Source organism: Mesoplodon densirostris, chromosome 13, assembly GCF_025265405.1.
Source record: "Mesoplodon densirostris isolate mMesDen1 chromosome 13, mMesDen1 primary haplotype, whole genome shotgun sequence".
In the NCBI taxonomy this organism is placed as follows: domain Eukaryota; kingdom Metazoa; phylum Chordata; class Mammalia; order Artiodactyla; family Ziphiidae; genus Mesoplodon; species Mesoplodon densirostris.
The window spans coordinates 29998990-30014050 of NC_082673.1; the positions used below are offsets into that span (position 1 = coordinate 29998990).

Consider the following 15061-nt stretch of genomic DNA (forward strand, 5'->3'; position numbering starts at 1 on the left):
TGAAAAATAAATCAAAAACAGCAAGCAAACAAACAACAAAAAAAAACAAAGAACACAGAAAATGTGCCCATAAAAACAATAAGAAAAGAAAAGAAAATTAAAAATAAAGGACGAGGGCTTCCCTGGTGGCGCAGTGGTTGGGACTCTGCCTGCCAATGCAGGGGACACGGGTTTGAGCCCTGGTCTGGGAGGATCCCATGTGCCGTGGAGCAACTGGGCCCGTGGGCCACAGCTGCTGAGCCTGCGCATCTGGAGCCTGTGCTCTGCAGAGGTCGTGATGGTGAGAGGCCTGTGCACCACGATGAGGAGTGGCCCCCACTTGCCGCAGCTAGAGAAAGCCCTTGCACAGAAATGAAGAGCCAACACAGCCATAAAAATAAATAAATAAATAAATAAAAAGATACTACATGTATCTGCTAAAATAAATAAATAAATAAATAAATAAATAAAAATAAAGGACAAAAATAATAAAAAACCCACAAAGCTACAAAAAGTAAAAATAGAAAAATATGTTATATATATTAAATTTTTTAATTAAAATAAAAATTAAGAATAAAAGATTTAAAAAACATCAAAGCAACAACACCAACAACTGAACAAAATGAAATGAACAACAAAAAAAGAATAATAGTAATAAGAATATTTTCCTGGACCCTCCTCTGTCAGTGTCCTTGCTCCCATAGTGAGCCAGAGCCAACACATGCCTCCCCAGGAGTCCCTCCAATACCTCTAGGTAGGTCTCTGGACCTGCTGTGGGCATCGTGGGGCCAGCTCAGACTCTGACCTGGCCAGATTCCCACATGTACTTGCCCCCAAATTCCAGTGCTGCAAAGGCTAGATGGGCCTCGATTGTTGAAACACTCATCTATTCAGGTATTCCACAGATGCAGGATTTACCCAGCTGATTTTGGAGATTTAACCCACAACTTGTGCAGCTGTCCTCTTCCTTAGTCTCACCAGCCCTGGAGCTCAGCTTTGGTTTTGACCACATCTTGGTATGTGCACCGCCCTAAGGCATCTGTTCCTTGCCCAGGCGAGAGGAAGTGAATGCAGTGACTGCTTAAGGCACACTTATTCACTCAGGCCGAGGCAGGGGTACTGTGGCCACAACTGGAGTGTCTGCAAGCTGCCTGTGGCAAATGCTTTCAGGATAGTGTTAATTTAAAATTTCTACTGTTATCTCTGAAATTCTTTTGCTTATAAAATACCCATCATAGAAATTCTATGGATAACTAAAACAAATCTGTAGCTTAATTCCTATACCATTTTAAAAAAGAAAACATCAGTAAAAAGAAGAGATTCACATTAATTCAAGAATGAAATAGTGTGCATACTGATATCCCATCATTGCTCTGATGACTGTGGACTGCCAAGACATTCAGCATCTCATCTTTTAATAAAATTTGACAACACACTCCTGATAATTTAGACGTCACTGGTTTTTCAACTTATTCCTGAATTTATTGCATTTGAAATTTAGTGATCCTTGGTCAACCTTTGGTAACAAATGGTACCATAGGGCATGATGCATTCAAGATAGTCCATCAAGTATACAAATAATGTATTAGTCTGTTTTCACACCCTTTAAAGACTAGAAGGGCTCTGGGACTACATTGGAAACTCACTGAATGCTTAACTGTAACTTCAATTTTCTGTTGAAAGGGGTTTGGTTCATAGACAAACTAACCTTTTACTTATTTACATTTTATTCCCTGCAATGTCGTATTTGCAATGAGTTCTGCTATTTGAACTAAGGTATTCAATTTTCTCCATTGTTAAGGATCCTATTCTCTCCTGTCCATTGACAGATGAATGGATAAAGGAGATGTGGCTCATATATACAATGGAATATTACTCAGTCCCTTCCAATTCTAAAACCCATTCATTCATGTTCCATGGCTTACAGGTTAGAGTCCAAGTAACTTAGCTAATACAAGCTCATCCATGACTCAGCTCTTACAGACATCTCCAGCCTTTTACTCTTTGTTGTAATCAACTAATGCAAAATTACTTGAAAAAATTTTTAGTGTACCATCTTATTTCTTGCCTCTGTGCTGTTGCCTATGTTGTATTCTTCTTTTATCAGCCTGGTGAGTTCATCTTTCAAATCCTGTCCATAGGATATTTCCTCTCTAAAGTCTTTCTCAATGCTGTACATCTGCTGGGAAGATTCTTCTCTTGCTCTCCTGTTCTATACTGCTTTTGTACCTGGTGCATTATTTAATTTTATTTGTAAGTCATTTGAAATTACCTCTCCCTTCTACTAAAATGTGATCTCTTTAAGTGTGGAAGCAGTCTTTCTCTATCTTTAACCTACGCTAAGGAGTTGAGGTGAGGTGAACATAAAAATCTACCTAGTCCACCTGCCATGTTTTATAAATTAAGACTGATTGCTATAAATGTTAAAATGCTATTTTATATTTAAAAATTAATTTATACTTCATTTAGAATTATCAAAGTATAAATCAGAAAATACTTGGTAGTAAAGTGAATATTCTTATTCAAGCAATATATTTTTGTGTCAGTTTTGTATTGCAAAAAATAAAAACTCCCATATTCTGATAATGCATGTTCTCATAAGAATTAGCATTGAATTAGTCAGATTTCCTGTCTTGAAACAAGAAAATCACATTATTCTTTCTCAAAATCCTTTTGGTGCCCTTCTGAATAGAGTAATATATTTGACAGTGTATCTTTTTTTTTTAATCACAACATTGTTTATTATGTGAATGTTTTATAATACAAACAAAAAAAAATACAGAAATGCAATATATGAATACAGCTAAATGCAGAATGGTGACTTTTTTTTCAAGAGGCCATGATTCCCATTTCTAGTAAAATAAAGAGACTGCACATAGGTAGAAATAGGTTGGTTGTTAGCTTCACAATTTTGCCTAGAAATGATCTATAAATGCATTTTCCCCCCTTCTACTTACCATAAAGTGTAAAAGGGAATTAAAGGAAAGTTTCCTTGTTGGTTCCTACCATATGAAAGATGTTATATTCTATTTTAGCAGGGCCAATATATGGAAAATACCTAAATTAAGTGTTATTACAAAAATGAAGCAGTAATGAGATTCTGGCTAAAGAGGGCACTAAATGAGAATAGTATATATTTAAAGAATCCAAAACAAACAAACAAAAAAAGAGGTTGTTATAAAAAAGCTCTAGGTGCGTTGTAAACATATAGGTTTTTTTTTCCATGTGTATTTTTAAACAATGGAAGTGTCAAAAAATAGGGTCAACTGTGTTAGACTAAATTACATTATTGTATATGTTGCACTGAATGGAAACTTATATTATAATTATCATAAAGAAGCATAGTTTGCATCATATTATGGCAATTTATCCTTAATGAAAACCTTCCAGAGTCCTTTTATTTTGGAATATCCTGTAAACAATCAAACTACCAGAACATGATTGTACAACAGTAAAATGTTTTCTTACATTAAATTGAAGACATCTGTTTACTAAAAAAAGAAAACATAGGAAAGGTACTTAGAGCTGTTAGTTTCTAAGTACACAACACCCTAGACAATTAAAGGCATCTTAATCTCCGTCAAGAACAACAACAACAAAAAATAATAATTTTTGTCATGCTGTTAAATCCATCATTAAGGATAAAACCGGTGCAAATTGGTCAAAGGGATCCAACAAACACTGATGTCCAAGCTGGCACGTTGACAACTAATATGTAACTGGTGGTCAAAAGAGGGTTTAAAAGATTTTCCCTTTCTTCTTGTTCTTTTCCAAGGTTCTTGAAGACTTCTGTTGCTCTAAAATACATTGTTGGGCTTCCCAATTTGCTTTCTCATCTTCAAACTGATGACATTTTTCCTCTAATTCTTTGTGCTGTGCTTCCAAATTCTTTTTCATTTGCTCATGGCGCCGTTGGAGCTCAGCTTCAGAGTCCTTCAGTTTTTGAACCTTTTCTTTGGCCTTCATCTCAAACACCTGCTCCATCTCCATCTCCATCTTCTTCATCTTAGCTACATGCTCCCTTCTTTCTTCTTCCATTTGTGCAAGAGGGCTCTTAGTAAGCTGCCCTTTATTCTTGTTATTATCAACTCCATTATAAGTCACAGCTGCCAGTTTTTTGCTCTAGTAGTTCTCATAGTGTACATTATTAGTGACATCTTTCAAGTCCTGCATGTGTGTTCTTATCAACATATTTCTTAGAATTGTAAAATCACAATGTCACAATTTTCAACTTCAGCAACACCCCAAGGATACTGCCTTCCTCTGACCTTTTTGCCATTAACTTCAATGATAGTATTACTACCTACCACAGCAAGAGGTAAACAGTCCTTTATCTTTTTAACAAGCTTATTTTCTTCTTCATCATCTGTATCTGGGAATTCATATATTTTAATTTTATGTTCTTGGATTTCTTTCATTATCTGTTTCTTAAACTGTTGGAACTCCTCTGGTGTGAGTGTATCTGCTTTGGCAATAAGTGGAATGGTATTCACTTTTTCATGCAAAAGCTTCATAAACTCAATATCCAATGGTTTAAGTCCATGTCCTGAAGGAGCAATGAAGTATAAACAACACTGCACTCTGTTATCAGGCATCTGACGTCTGTTCACTCTGGATTCTGCCTTTAGGTAGTCCTCAAACTTACTATCAATGTAGTCGATAACAGGCTGCCAGCAATTACTATTATCCACTGCATCTCCAAATCCTGGGGTATTAACTATTGTGAGCAGCAACTGAACACCACCTTCTTTGATTAAAACTTTGGATTGTTCCACCTGTACAGTCTTTTTTATTCTATGTGAAGGACCTGGATACTCTGGAGAATATAAATCTGTGAGGAATAATGAGTTGATTAAAGTTGACTTTCCCAGTCCAGATTCACCCACAACCATAAGTGTGAATTCAAACCCTCTCTTCACTGATTTTCTGTATACTTGATTTGGGAGATTTGCAAATCCCACATAGCCTTCAAGGTTCTTCTGTTGAGCTACCATGGTGCTGCTGTTGACGCTCCTCTCCTCAGCAACAGCGGATCTCTCACTGACCGACATCCCCTCCCCCACTCCGCGACCAGCCCAGGCGCAGCGCAGCCCGCGGATTCTCCAAAGCCGCCTACGCCCAGCGTCGCTGCTTCGCTCCTCCACTGGTTCACGCCCGACTCCTGCTCCCTCCCCCGCCCCTCCACTCCTCAGCCCCTCTGCCCCCTCAGTCGAGGCTTCCGGGCCAAGCGGAGGCTGGCTTCGATCTCGCGAGATTACTTCATTGCTGCCCCGCCGACTTCATTGGCATGACTTCATTGGCGTCAGCGCTCTTTTGCTGCTTGGGTTTAGCTACCATGTTAAAATTGGCGGCACTTGGCACCTCCGGGGTCCTGGATAGTCAGGCCTCTGTGCGTGTTTCTTGAGCACTCGACAGTGTATCTTTATAAACCTATGTCTTTGTTATCATAATTCCAACCTGCATGTTCTAGAACTTGTCATTGCAGTCTGTCAATGGTTAGCTCTAAGGTACAAAGTGTGATTGGAGGGAGTAACAAAAAGAAAGGGGGTTTATTTTTATTTTATATACCTTTATGATTTTTAAAATTTTACAATAAGGTGCATTTATATTTTTATTTTAGTAAATAAAAAAAATAAATAGCATATCTGACTAAATATGGTTCAAACGTTTAATCAAGTCCCTTAAAATGTATTTTATTATTAAAAATTGAGTTTTGAAATAATTTGGGGTTGAACAATGTCTTCTTTATACATTGTCTTTGACACTCTTGACCAGAGATATCAGTTTCTTTTTTCAAAATCTTGGCTCATATGTTTTGAGAATGAAATATACAGAAGAACTGAATAAAAACTAAGGTCCTTTTTCTCCTCTAATATTTTTCCTCCTAACACAAAATAAAATATAATATTTCTATTGGAAGTCTATACACAGAAACCACAATAAACATCACTCTTTGATCCAGATACATGCTTCCATTTTCCAATAAAAATGGATTTGTAAATACAAACAGATATAACCTGAATAAAATATTCATATTTCTGTTTTACATCCCATTTCATCTAATGTTCTTCTTTAATTCATCTGTAAAGTTAGTGCAGAATTGTTATAAATTTCTGAAATCCTGCCTCTATTTTCTTATCAATAATTTCCTAATTTAAATGATTCAAAACCACATTTCCAATGATTGATAGTATTTATTTTTAGATTTAATTTTAAATTAATTTTAAATTTTAAATTTCTTCTGTTTCTTATTTCTTCCAGTGTGCCTTTTTCTCACTTGGATTTTTTTTTATGTCTTCATTTTTGTATGTTTTTATATACCAAAATGTCTTCCTTTCAACTCACATTTGAATGCTAGGTTAATTGGTTAAATAACCACAGCTTCAACATTATTGTATTGCTTCATTGTTCATTATACAGATAAATAATCTGAAGCTACCCTCATTTTTTTTCCTGTGTTTTATTTTTCTCTTAAGTTTCTGTTTTGACTCTCCTTTATTCTTGAAGTCACTAATTTCACAAGATATATTTCTAAATGTGGATCCTTGTCAATGAAAGTTGGGCTCTTTCGTTCTGAACACATTACTCTTTCTAAAGTGTGGGAAAATTTCTTTGATGCCTACTATTCAATATTCATTAGTTAGCTTATTTATCAAATATTTATTAAGTACTTACTAAGTTCCAGTCAGTATATGAGTACAGAGGGCAGAGTAGGTGACAAAACAGCAAGTGCCAGTAGTGTGGAGAAAGAGACCAACAATAAAACATAAATAATGATTTTGATTGATCAACATTGCAGGGATAAATATAGTAAAGCCTGGGAAAGATGGAGTGCCCTGCGTGAGGTATGTTATTTTACAAAGCATAGATAGGGAAGGCCTGTAGATATGCTGATATTTGAACAGAGACCTGAAAAGGCTGAGGTAATGAGTCTAACATTTATTTACACAAGTGTTCTAGACAAAGGGAACAGACATAGCCAAAGGCCCACATCTTACTTAAGTTGAGAACATGTTAAACAACTGCAAGGGATAGCAAGAAAGCCAGTGTGGCTGGAATGGAAGGAGCAAAGATGAAAGTGGAAGGAGATGATTCAGAAAAGTAGTTGTGCATCTGAACACTTCACTGGAATGTGAGCGTGGAGAAATGCTCAATCAATGCTTGTATTCTTCAGTCATGTTAATTTGGATATCCCACTGGATATTTTCTTCACCTAAAAATGATGCACTCTCCAGCGTGGTGCACATGAACAATAGATAATAAGAACAAGTTAAGCAGGAATATTTATATACTTGAAAAAGCTTTCCTCTGGACATAGTTCTGAGTGAGAATATATACTTGTCATTTCTTTGAGAGTAAGTAGGTATATACAGTTAAAGGGTAAAGACTGACATCTTATTTTTTTCTCCATTTTTCCATTTCATAAGTACTATTTTTTTCCATTTTCATTTTTGTGGTTCTTAATAGAAGGAAGCAAATTGATTTATTTTTCTACACAACAGTGAAATATTAGTCAAATAGGTTAGCCTCTGAATAAAGACAAAATCTAATACTAGATCTTGAAATAAATATAATTATTTACTTGATAAAAAGTACATTTTTCAGAAGCTAAAAGAATATTTTCCAAATCTTCCTCCACATTATCAAATGCTAAGTAGGTGCAATTCTCAGACCAAAGTTCTTGGCTAAGACAACTCGGAGACTTTTATGTCTTATTACTTTGACCATTTTTCCTTTAAAAAAAGTATACATTTGTATAAACAAGTTTAAAATGCTTTACTGCACATAAAACAATTTCCAATAATTCAAATCCTATTGAATACTTTGCTCTAGGAACACATTGCATTTTTCCTTGAGAAATTAAGATTACCGTGTCAAATTTCATGAGATAACAAGATCACCATTCATTCAAAAGAATAAATACAAGTAACAGAATATGAACATAACACGACTTCTGTTAAAAATAGCATGAGAGATCTGAAGTTCAAGGATTACATTCTTGGGGTGCTGCACATTTTTAAGTTAAAAATGATATCGCAAATGCCAAGTATGTTGTTTCTCATCTTATACATGTTTTTCTGGTTAGGAATAGCACAGACATTCTGAAAGTGGAGCTGACAATTTAGTTAGAAATATTAGAGAATTGGTATAAAGAAAGGTGCTCAGAATAAAGAAAATAAGACAAGTTACATTTTATCCATCATCATTATTTTAAAATATTTTATCTAGAAGCTGTAAATCTGTTCATTGTACAGGTCATAGAATAAGAATTAATATTTGAAAGTCATAAGAAATTTTGTTTCAAGTCAGTATAAGACAACATTTTATAAGGTCCTGTATAAACAGCAGTGGCCCCTGCTCACCTGTGAAGTAGTGTTCAAGCTAAGACTGGGATTCCCTGTCTCAAGAAAATTATAGAGGAAATTCCAGTACTATTGTGCTAGGTAAATTACATCTAAAGTTCCACCTAAAAGGTCCTATAATCTTTTCTTAAATGTTGTTCCTATACAAATACAAGGGTCAAAAGTCATGTCTCTTTGCTTCAGGTTGTATTAGTTATTTTAGAAAGCTTGTTGGTGTTTTGCTTTTGCTGAACAACAGATTTTTGTTGTACTTGTTAAGTAATCACTCCCTCTCATTCATTAACAGTACTCTAAATTAATTTCTTCCTAAAATTATAAAAAAATGGACAATATAATTTGATTATTATTTATGCTTTTTTAATCTGTCAGACAATGTTGCTACTTTCTTGGAACATGAATGTTAGGTTTAAATGATAAGAATCTTATCCTCCTGTGATTAAATTTCACTGTAAACAATTAGTGATGATTTTAAAAAGTGTACACGCAATTGTATATAAAATTGAATAAACTCTTTGAATAAAATTGAAAACCATGTTTCCAAATAAATAAATGGAGCTGAAAATGTAAAGAGGAATGGAGTATTTCCAAAGTAACTCTGCCATAAAATATGTCCTAATTACAAAGAGAATGAAGTAATAATGCAGTGGAAAAATCAGGCAGACACGTTCTTAACCAAGTTTTCAGAGTTTCCTGTTTTTTGATGGTTGTAGTATAAGCATGTAGGAAAATGTCCTTGTTTTTAGGAAATAATAAGGTATTTAAGAATGATGGGTAGGATTGTTCAAAAGAAAAAATAAATCTAGAACTTTCAATAAGTATATAATATAAATTTAAGAAACTAACCAATAGAAGAACTACTACTAATAATAGTATGACAAAAATTGTGAGGAGTATCAAAGGAAAAGTGGGAATTATGTAAATGTGCTAACTTTCTAAATTTTTTAGGGTAAGTAGAAAATATGTAAATTTGATTTTTAAGAAGACACAGGTTCTTATAACCTATGGAAGTCAATTGGCATATCAAGATTAAAAAGGCACATGTCCACTGATCCAGAATTTCCACTTTGGGGAATTTATAACATGCACTGGAACACACATGAAATGATGTATGTTAAAAATGCAAGATTTTTGTAAAAACAGAGAACTTCAATTTCCTAAATGTTCCAGACCCTGGTTAAATAAGAGTGATAACTCCATTAAAGGCATACAAAAATGAAAAAAAGAAATAAGGTATTTACCAATGTGTCAATTTAGAAAGAAACCCTAAATATTATTTTTAAGTGAAAAAGCAAGGAACAGGGCTTCCCTGGTGGCACAGTGGTTGAGAGTCCGCCTGCTGATGCAGGGGACACTGGTTCGGGCCCCGGTCCGAGAAGATGTCACATGCCACGGCAAGACTGGGCCCATGAGCCATGGCCACTGAGCTTATGCGTCCAGTGCCTGTGCTCAGCAACGGGAGAGGCCACAGCAGTGAGAGGCCCGTGTACCACAAAAAAAAAAAAAAAAAGAAAGAAAGAAAGAAAAGAAAAAGAAAAGAAAAGGCAAGGAACAAAGCAGTGCACATCATATGCAATGTTTAATTGTAAAAAAATGATTAAGATAAGAATCTATATTTATAATTGCCTATACATGCACAAAGAAAATCCAAAAAATGAACTTTTGGAAATTAAATAAAAATAAGACTAACAGTTACCTAGGAGATATAGGAATGGAACAGAATGGGGTTGAAAGAAAGAAGGGAGCTTTTTCATTATCACCTCTTAATAAATTTAACTTTTAAACCATGTTCACAAATTACCTATGAGAAATTATATTTAATAATTGGATAGAAAAAAACAGAAAAAAAGTGTAAAAGATAAATGTGGTAGACAGAATAATAATACACCCTAATTCCTAGGACCTGTGCATATGTTATCTTATATGACAAAAGGAATTTGCAGATGTAGCTAATGATATGGAGAAAAGTAGAGAACTTTTCCCAGCTGTGATCACAGAATGTTGCTATGGAAAAAATGAACTTTATCCACTGGCTTCCCTCTACATGAAAGAAGAATCCAAGACAGGTCAAACAGTTAAACATAAAACCCAGAACTAAAAATCTTCTAAATAAAACATAAAAGAATATGTTTATGACTTTGATGTGGGCAAATATTTCTTAGGACACAAAAATCACTGATAAAAGTTTATCTAAAATGATAAGGTGGTCTTCATCAATATTATCAATATCTGCTTATCAAAAGATATGATTAGTAAAATCAGTAGGATATCCACCAACTAAGAAGAATAAGCACAGCACAGAAGTCTGAATAAGGACACATATGCAAAATATGTAAATTACTCTTCTATCAGTAGAAATAAAATTGAATACTCAATTATACAATAGGCAAAGGATTTGAACAGACACATCACAGATAAGATATGAGAATGATCAATAAGCACATGAAAAAGTGTTCAGTATCATTAATCATTAGAAAAATCAAATTTAAAACCACAATTAGGTACTATTTCATATGCAGTAGAGTAACTAAAATTTAAAAAGCAAAATACAACTGAATATTTCTATGGAAAAAAGTGAATTTCAACCCTTAACCTCACTCTATAAAAATAAAACAATAGTACTAGTAATTTAAGACAGATAAAAGAAACATAAAACTTAGAATTTCTAGAAGAAAGCATAGGAGAATGTCTTTAATGAACTTGATGTCATACATTGGCATGTAGCAGGATGAGGAGCAATCAGAACTAGTGTATATTGTTGCTGTAGGTATAATATTTTACAACCATCTTGGAGAAATCTTTGACCATTTCCTATAAAGTTAAGCATACATCTACCCTATGACTCAGTATTTTTACTCCTAAGTATTTAACACAGAGGTCAATGAATACAAAAATATTTTTACAAGAATGTTCAAAGCATTCTAAGTTTTAATAATAAAAAAAGGAAAAACAAATATCCATCAACAGGAAAATTAATCAACCATCTGTGATTCATTAATACAATGGAATACTGCTTGGCATAAAAAGTAACAGACTGATACACATAACAACATAAAGAATCTTATAGGTATTATGCAAAGTGAATAAAACTAGAAACAGAAAAGGATATATTGTGTAATTTCATTTAGTAAAATAGTAAAAAATAACCTACAGTGGTAGAAGTCAGAAAACAATTGCCACTGCGAAAAGGGATTTGACTGAAAAATGTTATGAGGAAAATTCTCAGGGTGGTAGAGAAATTCTTTATTTTGTTTTGGGTGTTGGTAGTACATGTGTATGTAATTGTCATCTCATCAAACAGAAAATATAAGAATAGTACATTTTATAGTATGTAATTTATACTTCATTTTAAAAATAATGTTGGCTGAAATTTCACTTATAAAATTGCTAGTTAGGGTGGAGTCTTAATTCAGTTGAATAGTGTTTACTGCTTATCAAATTCAGGATACTGTGGCACTGATTAGGTGAGGATGACAACTTACCCACAAAAATGAGGAAGGAAGGAAAGAAGGAAGGAGGGAAGGAGGGAAGGAAGGAATAAAGGAAGGCAAGTAAACAAACAAAAAAACTTTATTTTTTTCCCTCTTTCATATAGCCAACAAATATTTATTGAACACCTACTATATCCTCTATTCTAGGCACTGGAAGTAGTGATAAGTCAAGTGACTCACTGCCTTCACAAAGCTTCTAGTAGGGAGAAATACATAAGTGTACAATGTCAGATATTCCACTTGAATTGAACCAGGGAAGTTCACTCTGAAAAGATATTTGAGTAAGCTAAAAATGAACAATGAAGGAAGCCACTTAGAATTTTTGGACAAAAGAAATTAATTTAAGAATTTGTTTTGATAGTGCAGATAAAATGCCTTTACATGTTATAGTTTTTTATTTTATTTTATGTAGAAATAGTATCAAAATAATAAAACTAAATGTAGTTTTTAAAATATAATGTAGTTTTTAAAATATATATTTTTATTTTTGAAAGAAAAGTAGTTTCAGCATCAATGTAGAGATTGGAATTTGGGAGGATATTATTATCTAATACATAAAATTCTACTCTTACAAAGCTAAATGATGCTGCTAGGAAATCTTATACTCACTGGTCAGAATTTCTTACATATGAGAGGATATAGGGTTTCCATTCCTTGCATATGTTTAGTGTGTCACCCTGGACATCTGCTAATGTTGAACATCTGTGTTTTGTTTTCACTGAAAGATGTCTCATTTGGACTGCCAAAAAGAGAATGTGATCATTAGTTATCCAATAATGTGAAGTTATCCAGCAGATTATCCCTGTATGAGGAATATTAATGTCAGTAAATTCATAGCCACTACAATTAAGCCTAAGGTTTGCTTCATACTGGCATAATTTCAAAGGAGAATGCCAAACTATCACAAATCTCAAAATAATAACAAAAGCAATTTTATATAGCATTTATCACCCAGGAATCATTGTAAACTGATATTTTCTGAATACTAAAGTAAAAACATAAGTATTAAACAAGGTAAATACTTAGATGCCTGCTGAATTCCCAAGGTTTGAATTATAGTTAGTGTAGCTTGAGTTCATATATGTCTGGTGAAAACGAATACTCCATGTGACTTACTCTCTATTAATTTATTTGATTATTTTATTAATTATAAGTTATTAACCATCATGTTGAACAATTGGGAACTTACAATTTTATGTGAAAGACCATATTCCAGGAGAGAAATAAGCGGCTGTACATTATATATCATTAATATCCTGATTATATATGATAATGTTTAAAACCTACTCATTATCATTTGAATTATTTTGATCATATATAGGCCATAAGGTACTATTACAGGTCTTGATATGAATAGTTAGAATGTTAAGTTGTTCACTCTTTTTTCTGCTTAAGAAATCTGTTTTAATATTCATGTGTTTGTGCTCTTCTAAAATGTGTAAATGTAATAGACATGTAATCATGTCCTTCTAAAATGTAAAAAATGTCCTTTTACGTTTGGTAATTAAAAGCTCATTGGAAGACTTAGTAAGATAGTTGTTGATTTTTAATGTTTAATTTTTATAAGCATTTATTCAGCATATATGTAGACCTATATTCACTCACAATGTTCACAATTTAACTTTAAAAACAATAAAAACAAAAAAGGATTATATTCACAGAAGAAATGGAATAAAAACTTAGTGTTATATAGCACCATAGAGATCATGTTGACCATATCTTTATTTTAAAATGGGAACAGTTCTAATGTTATTGCTCTGTTTCTTAGTTGTTTTGTGTTTTATAAAATGGAAGTTTTATTAAGAGAAAAGAATGCCTGGGAAGACTATATGCGTGTTTGTGTGCTTGTGTGTGTGTGTGTGTGTGTGTGCGCGCATGTCCCTTTATATAAATATAATTAAATTGTTTATATATTTGTTAGTTATTCATTATAAGCTACCAGTAGAACTTTGTTTCAAGATCCTCTGTCTTTGAAGATTTGAGCAATGAAGGCATTGCTCAAATAGTTTAGCCCATATCTTTTTACCATGTGTCTGTTCAACTTCTCTACTATTATTTAGATCTCTCCAGTTATACATGTTCAAGGTTTAATTACAATACAGGTTACTAAATAACTGAAAATAAATATTGGCTCATTTAATCAATCTAATCTTATGTTCTCTTATAGGAGGATGTCAAAAATGAATATTTGCAAAAGGAAAAAAAGAGGGAATGGAAAAATTTCAAGATATAATACCATATATTACAATATTACATATTATATATTACAATGAATATATTTCAATGAATATATAGGATAAATAATCATTCTTTAAACTGTGTTAACTTAGTGAAAACTTTTTCAGAGAGTATGGTTATTAAGGAAAATGAAATTTCATTACAATAACTGGATGTTTAAATATTTCTACTAAAAAATCATTGTTTAGTTCATTATAGATTAATACTGTCTGGTAACAAACATGTAAAATAAATTTATAGTAACTCTATTTTTTTCTCAGAGGGAAGATTATGCATTAAGTACCTACTGTGTGCTAAGCAGGTTATGTATGCTGTACCATTTAACCCCAATAACTACAATGATTGCTTTTCTTATTTTATGGAAGAAGAAACCAAAGACTGGAGATTAAGGAACTTGTTCAAGTAACAGAGATAGTTAGTATAACTTCCAGTAATGCAACTTGGGTTTGCCCAATTCAAGATGCAATGAGTTCTTTTTAATTTTATGTCTCTTTCTATGGAGCTATAGAATGCAATTGGCAAGTGAGGATAAAACTATATTTTGTAATATATATGTCAAAGGAGAAGTTATTGACTACAGTAATTTTCATGTTGCTATGAGATTAACCCAAATTTTGGGCGCTTTGAAAAACTGACTGCCAGAATCATCACTATTATTACCGTCATCATTATCACTATCTCTACCATCACTTATCCATGCCATCTGCAAGATACACAGAGTGGGTGAAACAACTTTAAATATTTCATTTGTGTATATCTTTAAATGTGTTTAGAAATGAAAATGGGATAACTCTGAAGATTGTGTCACAGCTGAGACAATCTCTGATATGTGTGAAAAAATTAAAAGGAAGACAACATAACGTTCTAAGACAATGTATCACCTTTTTAAAGTAGCAACCTCTCTTTATTTTTCTAGCTAACACAGTAGATTATTGTGGTATGAGACACCACTTCATCAATATAAAGTAAAAATGATAGAGATTTTAACTAGGA

The 15061-nt window shown here is 33.1% G+C and overlaps 1 protein-coding gene across 1 annotated transcript; it reads right to left on the reverse strand.

Annotated features, from left to right (window-relative positions):
• Positions 1-3616: 3616 nt before the first annotated feature.
• LOC132500561 (septin-7-like) lies at positions 3617-5034 on the reverse strand. Its single transcript, XM_060115641.1, is given in 2 exon segments — positions 3617-4199; positions 4202-5034. Coding segments are annotated over 2 exon segments (1311 nt in total). The 5' UTR covers positions 5031-5034; the 3' UTR covers positions 3617-3717.
• Between the last annotated feature and the right edge of the window lie 10027 nt (positions 5035-15061).